The sequence below is a fragment of the Cydia amplana genome, chromosome 20 (assembly GCF_948474715.1).
Source record: "Cydia amplana chromosome 20, ilCydAmpl1.1, whole genome shotgun sequence".
Classification (NCBI taxonomy): Eukaryota; Metazoa; Arthropoda; class Insecta; order Lepidoptera; family Tortricidae; genus Cydia; species Cydia amplana.
This window is the reverse complement of record NC_086088.1, coordinates 4,748,771-4,771,541: the sequence shown is the minus strand read 5'-3', so window position 1 is coordinate 4,771,541 and position 22,771 is coordinate 4,748,771. Positions and strand designations below refer to the sequence as shown.

The following is a 22,771-nucleotide window of genomic DNA, read 5'->3' as shown; positions in this document are numbered from 1 at the left end:
AACAACGTCCACTGCAGAACAAAACTCCCTGAGTTATGTTAACCACCTAGCTTTTCTAAAAGATCCCATTTCTATCCAAAGTATAGACTCTTTGCTGAAATACCTACGTCGTCTACTGTGTCGAATTTCGTATTAAGGCTTGTTGAAGTGAAAACTTCTTTAGCGGCGCTGTGCACTTTTTGAGGTGGGGAAAAAATGTTAAACTCGAGACAGCGTAAGACGATCACGTGGCCGTAAGATTGAGATGGCCACTCATTTAGATGGCATTTAAATCAATAAAGAAAAACTCAATGACATTACATGAAAAACTGTTACATGTGATGTCATTGAGTTTTTCTTTATTGATTTAAATGCCATCTAGTGAGTTTAGCTCTAACTGGTATTAATATAACTCGAGTACTAACAGTGATGTGCTTAGGGGTTTCAAGTAATTAATGCTAACGCTAGATGGCGTTAACCTCAATTATACATAGTGCATTTTGCACTAGTCATTGAGTTTTCACTTCTCCCTGAGTGCAACCCGATGTTTTTTTTGTTTCAGACGAAGCCCTCGAGAACCTGCACGCCCTAAACCTGATGGACAACCGCCGCAAGCAGCTGGAGACGGAGGTGGACCAGAGCAACGCGCAGGTGAACCGGCAGCGGCTCGTCATCCGACAGCTGGAGAAGGACAAGGATAGGTGAGCGGGCTGATGCCGTCGAAGACAAAAATTATAAAATACAGTAGTCATATAATCATACAACATATGTAGGGGGTAGCTAATAGCATAGAGAAAAAAATACATAGAGTGCTCACTCCATACATCAGTTTTAGTACCAAAAATACTATTAGCTTCTAGCATCGAGTAGCGGAACTATCAGTGCTGCTAGTAGTTGAGATAAGACTTTCCGGTCGGTGCTACATCTATTGTCAAGTAGCAGTACTGATAGTTCCGCTACTCGATGCTAGATGTAGACACTGAAATTAATAGTCTGAACTGATGTATGGAGTGAGCACTCTATGTATTTCTTTCTCTAGTCTAACCGGGGAGCCGGCAGGCCTCGTCGGCGATGGCGGGATAACTTGGACTCCTTCTTGAGAGGCTGGCCAGATATTGCACTAAATAGAGACCTTTAGAGGGGGGAGGCCTTTGCCCAGCAGTGGGACACAGTGGGCTCTGAATAATAATAATATAATAGTAATCAGCGACACTCAACCTGCAGCCCGCTGGACTTTACGTGGTGGCCCGCCTGGTGATCCTAGTATACATAAATACTTTGAATTGATACCTTGCCATCCCAACGTCACCGTTAAGTAAATTCATCTTGTAGCCCTCTTAAAAAGGTTGAGTATGGCTGGATTAAATCATATCCCCCTTCTCCTTCCTTGTCTACTCCTTATGGGCCCAAGTATCTAAGTTTAACAATGGCCGATATAATTACTGATAAACCTATCTACATTTTTTGTAGTCCAATCCAAATACAAATTCTGTAAATTTATCCTGTGCTAAATCCTGTAGGTTAATTTGTAAATCCCTTTATACTTTAGTCATTGGTGAACAGGATCTTCGTTTATAATTTTTTTGCTACTTTTAGAATGCTGGAGGAGGCGATTGCATTGAACGAAAAAATTGATGAGATATCAGGTCAGTGAAAACAAATAAAAACTACGAGATTTTATTTTGTAGCGTCGAACAAATCAATAAAATAAATGAGTTGTGTTTTGCAGAGGAAGTTCGCCTTCGTACGGCCGATATTATGGATCTACAGAAGGCATTACGCGAGGAACAGATCAACTCGCACAAACTGAGCGTCGCGCTAGGTAAGTGATTGGTGAACACCTAATTTACCATTATACGAAAAACAACTGGTACTTAAATATCAAAATCGAGTTGATATTTCGTAGTAGGCTATTTGGCATAATTATCATGTGTACTTAACTGTTGCTGATGATTGTCAATCTATTTAGACACCACACGGGCCGAGAGGAACGTGCTGCATAAAAACTACAACGACGCGCTCGATGAGGTTCAAGATCTCAAGCAGAAACTGCGAGTAAGTTGCGTAGCGTGATGATTTCCTTGATAAAAACTATCAGGTCCCCGACTAGGAGGTCTTACGTCCCCAAAGTAAGTTAAAACAGGAAGTATTGTTGACCTTATCACCTGATTGTAAGCAATAATAAACATATTGCATTGCATGTTCCTTGCAGTGGCGAAGAGTCTAGAGAATCTCTGGCTTGCCTGCTCTTAAATTCAACAGTCACAACAACTGCCTTAGGCTCACTGCTGGTTTTCTGTTCCATCCCAATGATATTATAACCATAGATAGGTTATACTCATACTTTAGGAGCATAAAAAATACTTCCATATTTATTTCTGTGCCTACGAAGAAATCTGTTATTTTTGATTAATTTTCTCATTCCATCCATCTTTGTCACACTCGTTGTTAAACATAAGGTCGTCTCTTTCTCTTTCGGTGTACGGGAGCTCGTTAGCACGTGCACATTTATCGCTTGTCCAGCCGCGTCTAAAGGCACCTTGTCCAAATTGTCACAAGTTAAGTGCTTCAATTTTGGAACGCCTATAACCTATCTTGAGTTATAAATCATTGTTCCATCCTGCCGTCTTCTCTATATTAACAACATTATGTTCTGTAGATGCTAGCATACCAAATCGAGCAGCTAAAAGAAGACATCAGCGGCAAGGAGACCGGTCTAAAATCGTGCGAGGCCGCGCTTGGCAAATGCCATAAGAAGGTGGAGTTACTCAGGATGGAGATACAGACGGGCGCGACGAGGCTCGCGGACGCCAGGGCGGATATTGCGGCCTTGCGGCAGGAGGAAGCGCGGCTGAATAGGATTATTCAGGTAGCTAGGTCTTCTACATATTTATATAGGTTCTGATGTCGTCTTTTCCTAAAAATTTACGCTGGAATATAATTTTGATACAGCCAAAACCCTTGTGTGTGTTTTGGCTAGGTGTGATCTTGGAGACTGGAGTCGATTTCGGCCGGTAGCTACCGATAAATCACAACGACAAATTAAAAACTGTTGGTTATTTTTGGTTAAAGGCGAGATTGAGATTGTTTTTCTGTATGTGGGATAGGTATATATGACTAACAGATGTTACAGAACGCGTAAGCGCCATGAATTTCGCGGCGCTTACGACGTTGCTCGCGTAGTCCACGCCCCGCTCCCCTCGCCTTCAGGTTGCGCTTGCGACAATTTCATTGTTTGGTATGGCTTCTCTTTATGAAGTAATAATAACTAGAGATGCCCCGAATAGTGGTTTTGGCCGAATACCGAATATTCGGCGACCGAATATTCGGCATGACATGCGAACATTTTGAGTCACAATTATTATGAAAACTGATCGCTAACAAAGCTCAACGTTAGATGACGTTAGCTAAGATATATTTTTGTTGAACAGCATTAATGAATAGAGTCAAACAAAACAGACTCATGATAAAAATAAAATGTTTTTTATTTAATCAACAAATGCTCAAAAAAGGGTCTTTGTATTTAACAACTATCCAAGAACACACCTACATAGTTTTTGGTTATTTTTATTGTGCAATTTTTCTTTTTATGTCGGCGCAACAGATATTCGGTATTCGGCCGAATAGTATGCAACATTCGGCCGAATACCGAATATTCGGCAAAGTGGCCGAATACCGAATAGTTGCCGAATATTCGTGGCATCTCTAATGTGTACATAACTCAGTGTACATAACGTAACATAACGCAGGAAGGCGACACTGCCCGCGCCAAGCTGACCAAGGAGCTGGAGGGTCTGATGAACGAGCGGGACGTGGTCGGCGCCCAGCTGGTCCGTCGGAACGACGAGATCGCCCTGCTCTATGAGAAGATACGCATCCTCGAGGTCACGCTGCACCGAGGTACGTTTTAACACATTCAATTCAATTCAATTTATTCATTTATAGGTGAACCAGGATCTATTGAGGGTGCGCCATGTTGCGCAATTTCACTGGAACTAATTTTTTCATACTACACTGAATTGTCACCCTATGAGAATAACAGCGCCCTCTTGACAATTATCATATATTACTGGTCAGGCTATAAAAGAACAATGGCCCATAATGGTTAGTAACAATTAAGATTAAAAACTAAGTGTTAGTGGAACAAGAACAGAAAGCGATTTACAACATACACAGACAGCAATAACTTAATCTATCACCTAGTAGCGGTTATGACACACTCAAAATGCCGCATTATAGGTGAGTCGTATCGGCCCGCTACAGTACTCAGGATGGGGTCTGAATTTTTCCCTGTAAAAGTTACGAAGATGCCCAGATATAAACCATTTCCTTTACGCTTTTAGGAGAACGGCAATACGAGGCGCGAGTCGAGGACATAAGGTTGCTCCGGCTGGAGATCATCCGGCTCAGGAAAGAGAAGAACCTGCTGTCGAAGGGGATAGAAAACATGACCGACCTACGACTCGAGGTACACTCGCCATCAGATATATCGGAGCGGCTAAGGCTCTCACAAATATTTGAACACGCCTCTATTGTCAAAGCGTTAGGGCTCATTTAGACGGGGCGAGAACTCGCATGCGAGTTTCATTACATTGCGTTATTTGATCGGTCGGCTGGATTGTTGTAACCCCAATGGCCCGCAATGTAACTAAAATCGTATACGAGTTCGCGCGCCGTCTAAATGAGTCCTTAGAGTGCGCGTTCAGATATTGTGAACACCTTGGCCGCTCCGATATATTTGACGTCGACTGTACATTTCACTTGTACCATATATTATACAAATAATACCTACTAAGGGCCACTTGCACCATTCACTAACTCGGGGTTAACCGGTTAAACCAGGAGTCACCATGGTTACCAGTACAATTTGACTGGTTTAAGACGATTGGAAGGCCCAATGCCCTTGAGCGTCAGGGCGGAGCTAAGCGCTCTGTACCCGCACCACCCGCTTACCCCGCTCGCTGCGATCGTACGTGAATTTTGTATCGCTGCACCGCCACGAGGTTCAAAGAATAAGATACAGCCCAGAGGCGTGCAGTTGGCGCTATACTCGTATACCTTTTGTTTGCAGATATTTTGTTGTTTGAGTATGAGTAGATAATGCATTTAGTGGAGGTCGTAAATTACATTTCACGGTTAATACGACTCGCGTCCTGTCGCCGTACGCCGTATAAAATTATTATTCTCTTTATTTATTTTTGGTCTTAAGTTAGGTTATTTTATAATATGGATATAAAAATAAAATACAAAAACACTTACAAAAACAATACAAAATACTTATAAACATATTATAAAAAACCTAACCTAGGGTGCCGCCAGCAGCGGGGCAAGGCCCAAGCTGCCGGTGGTCAGGGCTGCAGAGAGAGGAACCGGCGGACTATCCGCGCCGTGTCCAAGATCACCGCCTTCTGCATCTGACCCTTGATCCAACCACCTAGCGAGAGTCTCTCAAGATGTTGGTCGAGACTCTTCGCTATTAGACCGTTCACTGAAACGACTATCGGGACAATGATCGTCGAATCAACATCCCACATGGCGGTTATCTCGTGAGCCAAGTCTAGGTACTTGCTGGACTTGTCCTTCTCGGCTTTCACGAGATTCTCATCATGGGGGATGGTGATGTCAACGAGCACGGCCCGGCGTTGCGATCGATCTATTATCACAATGTCAGGCTTATTGGCTACAATAGTCCTGTCAGTGATGACAGATCGATCCCAATAGAGCGTGGCACGACCATTCTCGAGAACTGGCGTAGATGAATACTTGTAGTACGGTACTTCGCGGTCCACAAGGCCGTATAGAAGAGCAAGCTGCTGGTGTATAATCCTGGCTACGAGATTATGTCTGTGCAAGTACTCGCCGTTAGCAAGATGAGAACAACCGGAGATGATATGCCTGAGTGACTCTCCGGGACGACGGCATGCCCGACAAATGTCGACCGTACCGTCCTTCAGGATATATTTCCGATAGTTGTTCGTCATCATTACTTCGTCCGCAATTGCACAGGCAAAACCCTCGGTTTCTCCGAAGAGGTCCCCGAATCGTAACCAGTTCACCGACGCGAGCAGGTCCACATCGGGTCCCGTGAGGGCCTTGTAGAACCGCCCGTGTAGCACCTTACTCTCCCATGCCGCCTTGCGATCCGCAGTACTTAGTACCACAGGTTTGCGCCAGTTCTCGTTTGCCAAGGAGAGCGGTGTGAGGTTCCTGTCTACTGCCACCACATCACGATGCATCCCACAGTCGTTGTTAAGGAAATAATTCCTGAGATTGTACACCTCGCGGTTGTGGAGATCCTTGGCGTTTAGGAAGCCTCGGCCTCCACATTTCCGTGGGATGTACAATCTCATAACTGACGAGCGTGGGTGTAGCATGCGATGCGCGGTGAGCAGTGATCGGACCCTCCGATCCAGGGCATCCAGCTCGGTCTGAGTCCACCTTAGTATGCCAAAGGAGTATGTGAGCAGGGGCATTACCCAGGCGTTGAAGGCGCGCACTTTGTTGCCTCCTGACAAAAGACTGTTAAGGACTTTTGTGAGCCGACTGAAAAAGCGCTCTTTCACCGACCGTCTAATACCCTATATATTATTATTATATATTACTTACCCATCCCGTTACGCACCATGCTGCACGTTTGTGTAATTGACATAACCGTCGTATTGAATTGGTAGAGTGTCATTCGATGGAACTTGCTAACTATGTAATCAAACTTGATGAATGAATGAATTTACTAGTGACTTTTGTTTACATAGCAAGTTCCATAGAATGATACTTTATGCAATATTTTTTAGCGATCATTTTTTAATGTGTTTATTACTTTCCTTACGTTTTTTGTTTTGTCTAATATCTAAAATATCTTTTGTCGGATCCTTATCGGCGTAAGAATGCGACGCCATCGCCATCTGTTTGACCGTTATTATGGACCACGAAGTGCAAGCTGAGCCTATCGAGGTGGCTTTGAACGAGAAGGTGGTGTCGCTCCGTGATTTCTTTCTATTTATGCCTACTGCTACTGTTTACGCTTGTGCTTGGCCCAAGTGCAGCAAAAGGCTAATTTGTTCTTTATTCTTTATTCAGGCAAACACTAAGTATAAGTTTACAGCTATAGCCAAGTAAAAGGCGGTATCGTAATTTAGCGGTCTTCATATCACTACAATAACCTCTGCGACAGCACTATGACGTCTGTCATCTAGAAGATCGGTTTTTGCGCCTAAACGGCGTCGCGTATTACCTAAGTCCCTAACTCTCATATATTGTGATTCTCTAATAAATATTGTTATAAATGGTGCTCTGGTGTTTTTACCCTTACAGCTTCAGAAGTGCGATAGTGGATTCCCGCCTACTACGATATAATTTGTCGAAATTGACCATGGACCTAGAATATTACGGACGGACTGTCACCTAAGACAAACTGTGACACTGCAATGGCGGACGGTATGAATGTGTGCGTGTAGACGAGTGTTACCATGTAACACAAATTCTCCCCTAATGGTGAAACAATTATTTTTAATATCCTCCTTGTTTTCAAATAAAAAAATTAGGACAGTTTTACGTTAGACAATAAAAAAGGTGTGTACGTATCTGATTTTATAGTTCTTGAAAATGCGCAATATTGCACAATTACTTTGTGCAAACATTATTTTCAATACCTAATGATATTTAGCATCGTAATGAAATGAGTTGGTCATGTTTTTTAGGGTTCCGTAGCCAAATGGCAAAAAACGGAACCCTTATAGATTCGTCATGTCTGTCTGTCTGTCCGTCTGTCTGTCCGTCCGTATGTCACAGCCACTTTTCTCCGAAACTATAAGAACTATACTGTTGAAACTTGGTAAGTAGATGTATTCTGTGAACCGCATTAATATTTTCACACAAAAATAGAAAAAAAAAACAATAATTTTTTTGGGTTCCCCATACTTCGAACTGAAACTCAAAAAATTTTTTTTCATCAAACCCACGTGTGGGGTATCTATGGATAGGTCTTCAAAAATGATATTGAGGTTTCTAATATCATTTTTTTCTAAACTGAATAGTTTGCGCGAGAGACACTTCCAAAGTGGTAAAATGTGTGTCCCCCCCCCCCCTGTAACTTCTAAAATAAGAGAATGATAAAACTAAAAAAAATATATGATGTACATTACCATGTAAACTTCCACCGAAAATTGGTTTGAACGAGATCTAGTAAGTAGTTTTTTTTTATACGTCATAAATCGCCTAAATACGGAACCCTTCATGGGCGAGTCCGACTCGCACTTGGCCGCTTTTTTAATTTATACATTTAACTTGAAACGTATCTGGTTTTCAACAAAAAAATTATAATACATAACAAACAAACGTTAAGTATCGCTCCTTAGTATCGGGAAATTACCATACCGACCTAGTTTGAAATGGACAATCAATAATTTAACCATTTACCTAAATGATCTCTTAATACATAATGATTTAATAAGAAGGGTATCAATTACCCTACTTTCGGGAAATTACCCTATTCATGTTACTGGTCACACTCCTGTTTTGCAGTTTGATAATTTATAAACAACAAATTATCGTGATTTTACGTACTAATTGATAAACTTAAATATGAAAAGTTATTCCGTGACTTTTTTTCTTACGATCGGTACAATTCTAGCAGGATTTAACTACGCATGCCGGCATATTTTATATTTTTCTTCGACATGTTTACTTCAATGACGTTTCGATTCGTCTGACGGCAAACTGGTGGATGTGGGCTGTCAATGTGTGTGTGTCACGCGTAAATACTTAGAAACTGGTGGATGTTGGAATCACAGTTGTGTTGTAAGCGAAACTCTGTCCGTAATATTATAGGTTCATGAAATTGACATTACGAAATTTACCGCGCGTAGTCCTTCCTTGTTTCATTGTTCTGATCGTTAATCTGATTGTAATGAGTAAATGCACCAACACCACTCATCAGTTAGGGACTTAAATATACAAAGTCCAAGATTGGTGTCAAAATCATACCTACAAGAATAGCCTACAAAACTAACCTGTGCCGGCTATTGGCTGGCGTATCGTACCTTTGCCGTGTGTTTTGTGTGTTTTGTGTTTGATTTCAGATACCTATTTCAGTTTATGTACACCAATGATCATGACTGTCAAAAATAAAACATATTGACAGTGCAATAAAGCTGCTGGCATGTATGTATTACAATATTCACAGCAGAAGATCACAAGACATAAGCTGACAGATACCATTAGGTACAATTGAATTTTGATATTGGTATGAATGAAATAAATCCTTGGGATTATAGAGTAACTCAGGTAAAAGTTAACTCAGGTAAGAAGTCTGTCGATCCAACACCTAACAGTGCTCCGGGCCATAGTGGTAAATGCTGCCTCACTTATATGTTGTGTTATTTTTGTAATCTATGTGCTTTCAGATACATAACATAATGTGATTAAGTATGTCTACATGACATATTAAAAAAAAAAATGCTATGAACATTTTCTAAAGTTTGTGTCATGGTGAAATTTACATTCAAGTAAAAAGCATATTATAAACATGAACCTATAATATTACGGACAGAGTTTCGCTTACAACACAACTGTGATTCCAACATCCACCAGTTTCTAAGTATTTACGCGTGACACACACACATTGACAGCCCACATCCACCAGTTTGCCGTCAGACGAATCGAAACGTCATTGAAGTAAACATGTCGAAGAAAAATATAAAATATGCCGGCATGCGTAGTTAAATCCTGCTAGAATTGTACCGATCGTAAGAAAAAAAGTCACGGAATAACTTTTCATATTTAAGTTTATCAATTAGTACGTAAAATCACGATAATTTGTTGTTTATAAATTATCAAACTGCAAAACAGGAGTGTGACCAGTAACATGAATAGGGTAATTTCCCGAAAGTAGGGTAATTGATACCCTTCTTATTAAATCATTATGTATTAAGAGATCATTTAGGTAAATGGTTAAATTATTGATTGTCCATTTCAAACTAGGTCGGTATGGTAATTTCCCGATACTAAGGAGCGATACTTAACGTTTGTTTGTTATGTATTATAATTTTTTTGTTGAAAACCAGATACGTTTCAAGTTAAATGTATAAATTAAAAAAGCGGCCAAGTGCGAGTCGGACTCGCCCATGAAGGGTTCCGTATTTAGGCGATTTATGACGTATAAAAAAAAACTACTTACTAGATCTCGTTCAAACCAATTTTCGGTGGAAGTTTACATGGTAATGTACATCATATATTTTTTTTAGTTTTATCATTCTCTTATTTTAGAAGTTACAGGGGGGGGGGGGACACACATTTTACCACTTTGGAAGTGTCTCTCGCGCAAACTATTCAGTTTAGAAAAAAATGATATTAGAAACCTCAATATCATTTTTGAAGACCTATCCATAGATACCCCACACGTGGGTTTGATGAAAAAAAATTTTTTGAGTTTCAGTTCGAAGTATGGGGAACCCAAAAAAATTATTGTTTTTTTTTTCTATTTTTGTGTGAAAATATTAATGCGGTTCACAGAATACATCTACTTACCAAGTTTCAACAGTATAGTTCTTATAGTTTCGGAGAAAAGTGGCTGTGACATACGGACGGACAGACAGACGGACAGACAGACAGACATGACGAATCTATAAGGGTTCCGTTTTTTGCCATTTGGCTACGGAACCCTAAAAAACATGACCAACTCATTTCATTACGATGCTAAATATCATTAGGTATTGAAAATAATGTTTGCACAAAGTAATTGTGCAATATTGCGCATTTTCAAGAACTATAAAATCAGATACGTACACACCTTTTTTATTGTCTAACGTAAAACTGTCCTAATTTTTTTATTTGAAAACAAGGAGGATATTAAAAATAATTGTTTCACCATTAGGGGAGAATTTGTGTTACATGGTAACACTCGTCTACACGCACACATTCATACCGTCCGCCATTGCAGTGTCACAGTTTGTCTTAGGTGACAGTCCGTCCGTAATATTCTAGGTCCATGATTATAAAACAAGTTTGGTAATGTAAATTTAGCCTTGATTGATGCTATATGTATGGTGGTATTATGCTTTCATGATTAACAATGAGTGCTATTTAATACTTTATCCTTTCAGTCAAATTAAAATAGATTACAAGTTTTCAAAAACACTGGAATATTGGTTACAACAACAATAAGGAGAAATTACTTGTTGTTTCATATGTGTGTGTGTATGATATTACACATGCTTATTGCAACTGACATAATGCTTTGTTGGTGTGTTTTTGGTTTGTGTAATTTCCAGAAATTTGACAGCAATGATTCTTGAATTGAACGACCATACCGTTGAACGCACTAGAGTGACTATCGGGTCAGGCCTCTATAATGAACCCAAATGGACATGGGTAATATTTCAAAGTTAATTGGTTATGGATGCCAGGTATATTATGTCCTAGTGCTCATAATTCATATATGGAGAAAATATGTTGATAAGTGGCTATTCTCCGATGTCATGGAAAATGAGGTATTTATTTAGAAATAAAATGTTTGTTCATGTTGTACATGTATACTAACGGTCAGTATGTGTTACATTGACTGTGTGTGGTTAGTAAAATGCGCTTTGTGAATAAGCGAAAGGTGACATTTATTTCAAGCTGGTTAGTAGTGTCTGTGACAAATGTAGTCACTCCATGTTTCCGGAGCCTCCTCGGACTGAATATTTTAAAAGACAGTTCATATCACATTTAACCTCCTGCATCTTTGCAATTAACATTAAGCTGCAGACATACTGATAAATAAGGCAGTAAATCATTTGAGATGTTGAGAAAATTTCTGTCTGTATATATTATTGATTGGTTCTATGTATGAAAAATCTTATGAATGTTTATACAAATTAATTGCATACAGCTTATAGTATGTTGTGGTTGTTGTTTTGTTCATTGGGATGTCGGTTTAAGTTTGCATTGCAAATATTTTTCACAAAATGTCATGTTATAAAATGAACCAAAGACATACATTTAAACAGACTTACCAAACTAATGAAAGTTATTGGCATGACATTGTCAAGTGTTTGAGTTATTGACAATGATAATCATTTGTGTTCTAACAGTATGTTTCAGATGCATTTCCTTATAACAAAACTTTATTGCTGGTGAAGTTTTGACCATAATTTTATAATACTTGCACCGATGAAGTATGATTATAGGTGTTTCCAAGGTTTAATCTTGTCAAAGAGATGGACATATTGAACTAGATACTTACTGAGCTGAGTATGACACTGGTAAAGCAGGTTGTTGCTAATGGTAAGCGAGGTGAATACTTTCAGGAGTCAATATGAATATTGACGGTCTATATGATATACATGTCTTTACATACAAGTGCTACTGGACTCTAAACGTACCGGTCAGTTAAGTGTTAAATGGATGAATATTAAACGAAGGTAAATAGCTTGGTTAAAGCTTTCCAAATAACTATTTTAACCCATTCACTGCTAATGAACATTGACCGAAGAATATCATGTCATGAGCTACTGTTTGAAGTTATTGACGGTTTTCGTCTGAACTTGTAGTGTGTTATGGTACCGTTTGCATTAATAAACAGTACACTTTTATTACTTCTGGGTTTCATAAATCAGAAGTTATAAATAATAATATGTTTCACAAATTTTGTGGGTTCACTAAGTATGTATTTCATTGTTTTGAAAAATGCATAAATTGTGGTTTATTATGTTATGAACTCATTTATCTTACAATGTGTGCTTGCATGGCATTTAACAAAATTATTTAGTTTTGTGCAGGTATAAGTTAACCTGGATGATGATGTGTTGAGTTATCTACACATAAAATGCACATGCACAGCTGGAGAAAATCAACCATGTGTGTCTTGGGATTGGAAGCTTTATGGTTTAAGCATATGTGCCATGATTTGACTGATTGGTCATTATCAATATACACTTCATGATGGTTGAAAAATACAATTTGTGAAACCTCGATAAGGCGAACCTGGGTAAGAGAGGAACCTCGATAACATGAACTTCTGTTCAGGCTCTACTGTAGTTCAATGTTGGTATAGTAAGAGTGTTGCCTTTATTTAGGGGCACGGAAGAGGCAAGCCAAGTTGCACATGATCATTTACAATTGGTTGCATAGTAGCAACTGCTTATTATTTTATATTTCCCATGTTAAGGGCAAATGCTGTTATTTCAGGTACCGTTTTCAGATTAAGAACTGACTACGAGTATATTCTCAGATTAGGAACTGAGATATAATTTTATGAGACACTCGGATTGAGAACTGAGTGATTATTTTATTTATATTACTTACTCTCGAGTTCGGAATCGAGTTGTGATTTTGTTTTATCCCAGATTTAGAACTGGGTTACTGTTGTCATACTTATGTGTTTTGTTAACAGGTTTGCCGACTAAAATAAACACATTGTGCTTGATTAATTTTATTAGACGCTCGGATTGAGAACTGAGTGATTATTTTATTTATATTACTTACTCTCGAGTTTGGAATCGAGTTGTGATTTTGTTTTATCCCAGATTTAGAACTGGGTTACTGTTGTCATACTTATGTGTTTTGTTAACAGGTTTGCCGACTAAAATAAACACATTGTGCTTGATTAATTTTATTAGACACTCGGATTGAGAACTGAGTGATTATTTTATTTATATTACTTACTCTCGAGTTTGGAATCGAGTTGTGATTTTGTTTATCCCAGATTTAGAACTGGGTTACTGTTGTCATACTTATGTGTTTTGTTAACAGGTTTGGCGACTAAAATAAACACGTTGTGCTTGATTAATTTTATTAGACACTCGGATTGAGAACTGAGTGATTATTTTATTTATATTACTTACTCTCGAGTTTGGAATCGAGTTGTGATTTTATTTTATCCCAGATTTAGAACTGGGTTACTGTTGTCATACTTATGTGTTTTGTTAACGGGTTTGCCGACTAAAATAAACACATTGTGCTTGATTAATTTTATTAGACACTCGGATTGAGAACTGAGTGATTATTTTATTTATATTACTTACTCTCTTCAATGTCTGCTATAGAGCTTTAATTATTATGTGCTCTTTAAGAAGGGCTGTTACTTTAGTCTTGGCAAGGGATGCTATCCTTAATAGGCTACTTCCTGGCGCCGGTAATCGCTACAGAGGCTTTAAGGAGCGGCCTGTTGCTTGTCACTATCCTTGAGAGGGTGTTGTTGCTGATATTTGCAGTGTAGGCTTTAAGAAGCGGACCATTGCATGTGATATAAGACTATCCTTAAGAGGATGGTTGTTTACTGGTATTTGCAGTGTAGGCTTTAAGAGGCGGACCATTGCATGTCATATAAGACTATCTTTAAGAGGATGGTTGTTACTGGTGTTTGCAGTGTAGGCCTTAAGAGGCGGACCATTGCATGTGATATAAGACTTTCCTTAAGAGGATGGTTGTTACTGGTATTTGCAGTGTAGGCCTTAAGAGGTGGACCATTGCATGTGATATAAGACTATCCTTAAGAGGATGGTTGTTACTGGTATTTGCTGCAATGCAGGCCTTAAAAGGCGGACCGTTGCATGTGAGCTTAGATTATCCTTAATAGGCTAATTTTGTTACTGGTATATCTGCAGTGCAGGCCTTAAACGGCGGACCATTGCATGTGATATAAGACTATCCTTAAGAGGATGGTTGTTTACTGGTATTTGCAGTGTAGGCTTTAAGAGGCGGACCATTGCATGTCATATAAGACTATCTTTAAGAGGATGGTTGTTACTGGTGTTTGCAGTGTAGGCCTTAAGAGGTGGACCATTGCATGTGATATAAGACTATCCTTAAAAGGATGGTTGTTACTGGTATTTGCTGCAATGCAGGCCTTAAAAGGCGGACCGTTGCATGTGAGCTTAGATTATCCTTAATAGGCTAATTTTGTTACTGGTATATCTGCAGTGCAGGCCTTAAGAGGCGGACCATTGCATGTGATACAAGACTATCTTTAACAGGCTAGTTTGTTCCTGGTATCTGCAGTGCAGGCTTTAAGAGGCGGACCATTGCATGTGATATGATATTATCCTTAAGAGGACCATTATTTCTACTACCGATGAATGTTTTATCTATATCGTATCGTACTATTTGTTGTTGACCTTGAGAGGTTGGCTTGAGACCTTGTTTACAAAAGGATATTTTAATGACCTTAAGACTGATGATCTCAAGGTTACCTTGAAAGGGTTGCTTGCACTTATACCTTCTAGGGATCGCTGGCGAAGTACCGGATCCAGTAGAGTTGGAGGGAGTGCCTGTTCGAAATACCCAGTTGGAGCGAGTGCGTGCACCGGGCTCCGTGACAACCTTATCGTGAAGGGCCGACTTCTACGGTCGTTGCGCCTACAAGGGCAGTGGTGTCCTAGCCTAGGCAGCTCCGCACATGCATGAGACGTGTCCCATGTTAGCCTCTCACGAGTTGTACGCATTTTTGTGCGTGCATGCGAGGGAGTCTTACATCCTACAACGGAGAAGCCAATTGTGAGTTTGTTCCAAGTCTTTGCTTTTAAAACGACACAAATAGTCATTGTTACGTTAAGCGGTCAGTATGAACGCACCGCTCAATGGAAGGTTTGGGCTAGCTGCATGGGTATACATGCTAGAAATTTATCAAAATCTAATAAATCCTTGAAAGTTATATGACGTTATTCACAAGAAAATAATTTATGTTAGATGGTGTTACAAAAAAGGGGGTGGTTTATCTACCTGCCGCTAGATGTCACGCTCATCGCAATATTTTATTATTTTGCATAATTAATTGATATTTATATCCTCTTGGTGTCATATGCACGTGAATTAAGCCTTTTGTGTATTTCAAGCAAGTGCTGAGCAGACTTGCATATCCTAACACCTCTCATACCACGGATTATTTGGTACCTAGCCTGGTCATGCTTTCTTACATTTGGTTCAGTCGGCTTAAGCCCTTACTCCAATTCGACTGAAATAGAACTAAATATTTTGGTGTAAGTTGACAATAACGAAATAGACCGTTTCAACGGAACTCGAGTCGAATTACTCAAAAGGACCAAGGCTTGTATATCGGCTGAGCGTAAAAGGTGCTTGTTCAATTCGCAGAATATTGAACTGGTGGAGGCTACATCCACCTGGTGAAGACCCAGCTTGCTGCGACTGCGTTGGCTGTGGCAGACTTCAGTGGCTGCACTGATGACAGTGACCTGCGGGGCGCTGGTCGGGTCAGGCGATGGCCGAGCTAAAAGGCGGTATCGTAATTTAGCGGTCTTCATATCACTACAATAACCTCTGCGACAGCACTATGACGTCTGTCATCTAGAAGATCGGTTTTTGCGCCTAAACGGCGTCGCGTATTACCTAAGTCCCTAACTCTCATATATTGTGATTCTCTAATAAATATTGTTATAAATGGTGCTCTGGTGTTTTTACCCTTACACAAGACACTTATATATACAGTTAATACATATGTAGTCAGTATCATAAAATTAGTAACACTTGTATTACACACATTATACACTTTTCGAACTATCTCTAGAATTAAACATACATATTATGTATTACTAAGTTACATAGAGATTTAAAAAAAAATCTGATATTAAGTAACATAGGTAGAGTTTAAAAAAATCCTGATACTACGTTGTAGGGACGGCCACTTGCTGTAACGTGATTACACAAAATCAATAACGCATGGATGCAGTGTACATGTATCTACAAAAACTATTTGTGCTTAGAGTATAAGTTTTATAAACAAGTTAAAATGGGAAGGCGAAAAAAAAACAACCCTATATGCAGTTCAAAAGGCTCTGAAAATGAATTTGGTGCTGTAAGTATGCTTATACATACGTATTAATTATCGCAATATATCGGCGCATGTTCGAAAACATTTTTTATATATTTCAAATGAAGCTTTCTCAAACATAAGTGGATATATTGTCATTACGTTCGTAATAATAGGCTGCGAAACACAGTGTTGCGCGCGCTAAAGCGCGTCACAACCAAATCAACTTTCTACAGTTATTTAATCTTTGGCCACAATAACTCCAATTTTATTGCACTTGGGCTCAGCACAAGCATGCAGAATACAAGGAAGGCACGGAGCGACGAGCGACACAGCCTACTCGTCTCAAAGCTAGCACACGACTGCCGGCCACGCCTTTTTCGAGCTACATACGCACGAAATGTTGAAAAATATTCGATTTCTTAAAAAAAAAATTGATTTATTAACATTATTCTACGTTGCGTTTGTAGTGTCGGTTAAAACATTTATTTTAGTTTAAAAATAACTTTAATCCAATAAACCGTTTAGTAGAAATAGGCAAAGTTAGTCGCAAAACGGCCTATCGTAATGTTCCTTTTTTGGAAAAATTATAAGTCACAGGAAAAAAGTCAAACGTTACAAATGTTGTACATAAAACGTAGATTCATATATATTTTTTTCATAATTTTCTGTTGACCCGTTAAGGAGATATATACTCTAGAAAGTAAGAGTTTACGACCAAAAACGGCGCGTAGCGCCTTAACGGTTTAACCGGCTACCTCCGGGTTAGTGGGATGCAAGTGGCGCTAAAGGACAAAGATGGAACTGCATACTTGCATAGACCGGCGCGTAACGAAACGTAAGTGCTTGACAACTGCACCAGCGCATAGGATACATACATGGTTACCGCATGGTTTTTTTTTACTGGAAAAAGGTAAGCATTTGACCACAATCTCACCTGGCGGCGTAGCACGGTGGTCGGTCACGTTCTAACAAGTATGTATGTGCGAAAGTGACGGGCATAGTGGCAGGCGATAAAAATGGAACCATGCTGCGCCCGCTGATGATAAGTGCCGATGCAGTCTACGATGGAACATGCTTACCTAAAAGATAAACAACAAACAGCAAAAGTTGCAGTGTTCAAAATAGTCTAGACTCGCTATACTGCCTTAGTAATAAAATCGTGTTCAAGCAAAGATAACATAATTTGACCACCCATATCTCCTGTTGTGCAGGTATTCAACCTGGAGCGCGAGCTAGGCCGCGAACGGCTGCGTGTGCGGGCGTTGGAGGAGGCTCTAGAAACGCCGCAGAACGTGCACCGCTGGAGAAAACTCCAGGGCACTGATCCTGAGAGCGTCCGTCTCACGCAGAAGCTACGCGTCACACAGAAGTAAGTCAGGCCCGAGATACACTTGTAAATTTTACTTACGTAAGTAGGGACAAAGCTATTTGTTAAGGGGCCCACTGATTACCAGTCCGCCGGACGATATCCACCTGTCAGTTGTTCGGAGCTGTCAACTTTTTGTACTAACTGACCGGCTGATATCGTCCGGCGGACTGTTAATCAGTGGCCCCCTTTAGAATGAGAGATGAATCATTATATAGTATAGCTGTGTCCCTACTTACGTAAGTAAAACTTACAAGTGTATCTTGGGCCTTACGTCTACAAGTAGCAGTACCTGAAATTTTTGACAGCTAAAGCCGTTAACTGACGCGCCTACGACTACGGCCCAATATCCCTTCGTTCGTGCATTCCGAAAGGTCCACGACGACGCACGACGCACACGATAGTTACGAACCTTATACAATAAGTTATACATATGTAGTTTGTTCAACCTGAAGCGTGAACCTTGGCGAGTGTGATCACTGGAGGAGGCACTAAAGACGCTACAAAAGGTATGGCGCTGAAGGAAGATACAGAGCCACACAGAAGTTAATACTAATGTGTACCGTCAGCAGCAGAAGTTGCTAGGCGGGCGAGGTGTTCAAAATTACCTTGACACGCTCTTGTTCTCTTCACAATAAAGTCGCGTCAAGATCATTTTGAAGACCTGGCTCGCTTAGGAACTTCTGCTGCTGACTGAACTCTACTAGCACCTTACCTTTAGTTTGTTCATATATATGTATAGGCTTTATACCCGTACTTAGTGAACGTTCTCCACTGGACGTTTAGTAGGTATTAACACGTTGGCTGCCCACCATACCACACCTATAGTATTGCTCCCACGCCCAATAGTAATTTAAATGAGCTTTTGATCCCACCGGTGATGCTCACGGCCACACAGAAGATTACGCGATCCCACCGACCATGCTCGTGGTAGCCAACGTGTTAAAGCCGTTAAAGGTATGGTTTATACCAACCATATTGAACTGAGTCGGAAGTTTTGAGTTACCATGCAATACCTACAATGTTAGAGTACGCAATCACGGTTTCAGAAGTTGTGTTGCAACCGGCCCTTACTAATCGTACATTGTACCCTAATCATAGTGCCAAAGACAATTAAAATGGTGAATCATTAGCCCGTTTCCGACGCCTGCCGAACGATCGGGCCTTGACCCGTCACGGTTCTGAACTGTCTCCGGTGTCTGACTTTGTAGCCAACAGCCATCGTAAAGGTCGAGTTTTTGCCATGGTGGCGTCTGCGAGTGACGTCTTGAGGCCTCGTGTTTTATTAGCTACGCGAGATGTTAATGGATTAATTAAATTATATTTAGCGCCGGCACATACGGTCTTAGGCATGGAAAAAATTGCACATCAATATGGACTCTTTGATTTAAAAGCACCATAACGTGCCCTGCAGTTAAGTCGTTCGTGTAGACAGAGTAAATAAAATACATAGCAATTAATTCTCCCCTATGCTTGTTACGAATCTTAAGATTAGGGCCTACCCATACCCAAGTACAACTGGTTGGCCCCAGTATATATTAATTTGAATCACAAGCTCGTTAAAATTGGTTTAACAAACAAATTATGTAATCCAATTGTCCGACAAAGAGTTTAGTTGCTAATTGTAGCTAATCATAATTAAAAATCATCGCGTTCGTGCCTCGACATCGTGCTAGACCCGTGCTATCGAGGACTGAAAAAAATTCACACTTTAAACGCCAAAACGGATTTTGTTAAAATTGTTCTCTAAACAATTGGCTATAAAGTCTAAGTTAGGTTAACACTGTTGTGTGAGTCTACGCTAATTGAGTAGGTCCATGAACTATGGAAGCCGTGAGGTTCAGATTGATTGCACCGGCCTAGATCTGAGATCATCTATTGTACTAGATTGGCCACTGGTCATCAGCTTATTGTTTTATAATTATAGCATAATATAGGTCTATGAAGTCTGTTCTTCGAAATAAAGATATTTTATTTTATTTATTTATAGGAACAATGTGCAATAAAATTGATGGTGCGAGAAGAATTATTTTAGCCTCGAACCTAGGGTAATGGGCAAAATAAATTCTTATTGCCGTCCACTTAGGTACCTAATATAAGTCAGTATAAATCAAAGTAGGTACGGTCAGCCAAGAAAGTGGTCTACCACTTTTCGACTCTATCAATCAGATGATAGAGTCGAAAAGTGGTAGACCACTTTCTTGGCTGACCGTACCTACTTCCTTGAGATAGATAAAATCCAATAAAGATACGTGGGCGAATTTGACCGAGGTACCCACATAATAAAGAAAGTGGCTCGCCTGGTAGAAACCGTAGCTTATGGACGGCTGCAACAATGTCTCACGTGCATTGCCAACCTTGTAGAAACTTGTAGGTAGGTAGGTACAGTCTTTTTTAAAAGGGCCCCATACTGTGGACAACCGAGAAAGCCTTATTCCATAGACGGAGCTGATTCGCCGTTGGAAAATTTCCAAACCATATGAACATTTTCGGGATATTTCTTTGGGGATGGAAATTTGCTATTTCCAAAATGAAAGTTTCCTTCGTTTCCTGTAAAATTATCCTGAAATTTCTAAAAACTTTTCCACCTTTTTTAACCACGTGTGCCTTTGCGTGTACCACGTGTGCGTTTGTAAATCTAGGCTGTAACGTTGTTTTTCCAGGAAAGTTCTGGCGCAGAGCGAGATGCTAGTACTGAAGGACAGGGAGCTGAAAGAGACGAAAAATCTATACACGGCGGTAAAAGACATGCTAGCGCTGCAGCCCAGCCCTGAGATACAGGTGAGCCATGACATACATTTACAGCGCCATCTACTTTAATTTAACAGCTGAAGTAAACTGAAAATCGTAATTAGATTCCAAAAAAGTAAGACAATGTTGCCACTGCAATAATTTGTTTGTAAAATAGTAAATTCCTTTTTATAAATAAACACGCTAAGATAATTTATTTATTGGTAATTTTACTCCTGCAATTTAAAAAAAGTAGTTTTATTTACTTATTTTTAAATACAAGACGCGCTAGTAAAAAGTGGCAACATTGTCTTACTTTTTTTGGAATCTAATTACGATTTTCAGTTTAGATTGCGCTGAGCCGCCATTTGCTTCAGCTGACAATTTTTCGTCGTGACTAAAGCTCTGGTTTCCTAGGATGGCGGTGCCGTCATATAGCGGCCATCTCCATACAAAATACTACTTATCTATATTTAGACTTGATTTTCTGTGTGTAGAGCCTTTGCGGTGGTGGACGAGTGGATATAATATCGTTTGATATTTACCACTAGCTTTTCGGTGAAGGAAAACATCGTGAGGAAACCTGCATACACCTGCGAAGAAATTCAAAGGTGTATGTGAAGTCCAATCCGTGCGCCCAATGGGCTAGCGTGGGGAGTATATGGGCTATAGTGGCAGCCCTCTCGCACATGAGAGGAGGCCTGTGCCCAGCAGTGGGACGTATATAGCCCGAATTATTATGACAATTATGACCCTTTTACATCTATACCCAATTTTTCAGCAAACCCTGAACGCCACGCAACGCGCACTTGCGCAGCGGACTTCCAAAATAAAGTGTTTGATAGCGGGTAAGTTGGCATAAAGTTCTTTTAGAGAAAACATTTCGATTTAGAAAGTAAGTTGGGAAATCGAATGACTTTTTATTGAAATGAGCAGTTCTACTTTGACCAGGTGCCTACTGTGTAAGTTATTGTTAGGTAATTAACAATGACTTATCTAAATAGAGTAGTACTCCGGTGGACTTGTTCACCCTAGACAACAATGTCACCCAATGGATCCAGCAATGGGGTTGGCAACTGTCGAAGGTTTGCATAGATGGCGTCATCATAGTTTGCCCCTTTTTCTATGAGATAGGGCATTAAAAAAACAAAAATTTGACACAATTCTAGGGATTGACAGGGCAAGCTATGATGGCGCCATCTGCTGAATACTTCGACCGGCCGGTCGAAGTATTTCCCATTGGGCGTAGCGTACTGTTATAACTAACAGATATACCTAGATGTTACCTATATCACATGAACGATGATATTTTTGCCATACGAATAAATAAATAGAGTGAAATATGACAGCGAGGAGAAATCTAAAATCGTGTTAGGTACAGATTAGATAAGTGTCCAACGTGACAAATTTTGGTTTAGTCGTGTATTAGTTTAGTCGCTATGAATATAGATGGCTCATTATCCTTAATTTAGAATTTTATACACGAACTTTAGGTAAACCCCTAAAACTTAGTTACCTATTTAATTTACTGAACACAATGAACAAAGTTTTATACAGAGTGAGCCGGTTAATCAAATACATCATTGAGTACCTACCTACCTACTATACAGAAATTGAGTACCTATCTTATCGAACGAGCGAGCGAAGCGAAGCGAAGTTCTTACATTCGACTTTGAACACACGGCTGGCTAGGGGCACGTCCCGGCATTTCAATGTTTTTAAGCTGAACTTTCAGAGGATAGTTTGATACTCAATAACTTAAGTAAATTTATTCTAATTTAAATGAAATTGGGTGAACGTATAGTCGAGGGCATTATATTTTAGTCATTAAATTTTGAGCTGGCTTGAACAAGAGGTTATTGAGCTAGAAGAGCTTAAAATGCTAAAAAGCCATTTGTGACGGGTCTTGCTATTCTGGTCATGTTAATTGCAAGAAAGTATGGTCGAGT

General features: G+C 39.8%; 1 protein-coding gene across 1 annotated transcript in view; it reads left to right on the top strand.

The window, feature by feature from the left end:
- The window catches only part of LOC134657436 (cilia- and flagella-associated protein 58-like), a 36,907-nt gene that overhangs the window by 8,493 nt on the left and 5,643 nt on the right, over positions 1-22,771 (top strand). The window contains exons 10-19 of the mRNA XM_063512986.1: positions 542-680; positions 1,576-1,625; positions 1,709-1,801; positions 1,949-2,034; positions 2,639-2,848; positions 3,729-3,879; positions 4,323-4,447; positions 17,938-18,095; positions 20,756-20,873; positions 21,604-21,670. Coding sequence (XP_063369056.1) covers positions 542-680; positions 1,576-1,625; positions 1,709-1,801; positions 1,949-2,034; positions 2,639-2,848; positions 3,729-3,879; positions 4,323-4,447; positions 17,938-18,095; positions 20,756-20,873; positions 21,604-21,670 — 1,197 coding nt within the window. The remainder of the gene's footprint in view (positions 1-541; positions 681-1,575; positions 1,626-1,708; positions 1,802-1,948; positions 2,035-2,638; positions 2,849-3,728; positions 3,880-4,322; positions 4,448-17,937; positions 18,096-20,755; positions 20,874-21,603; positions 21,671-22,771) is intronic.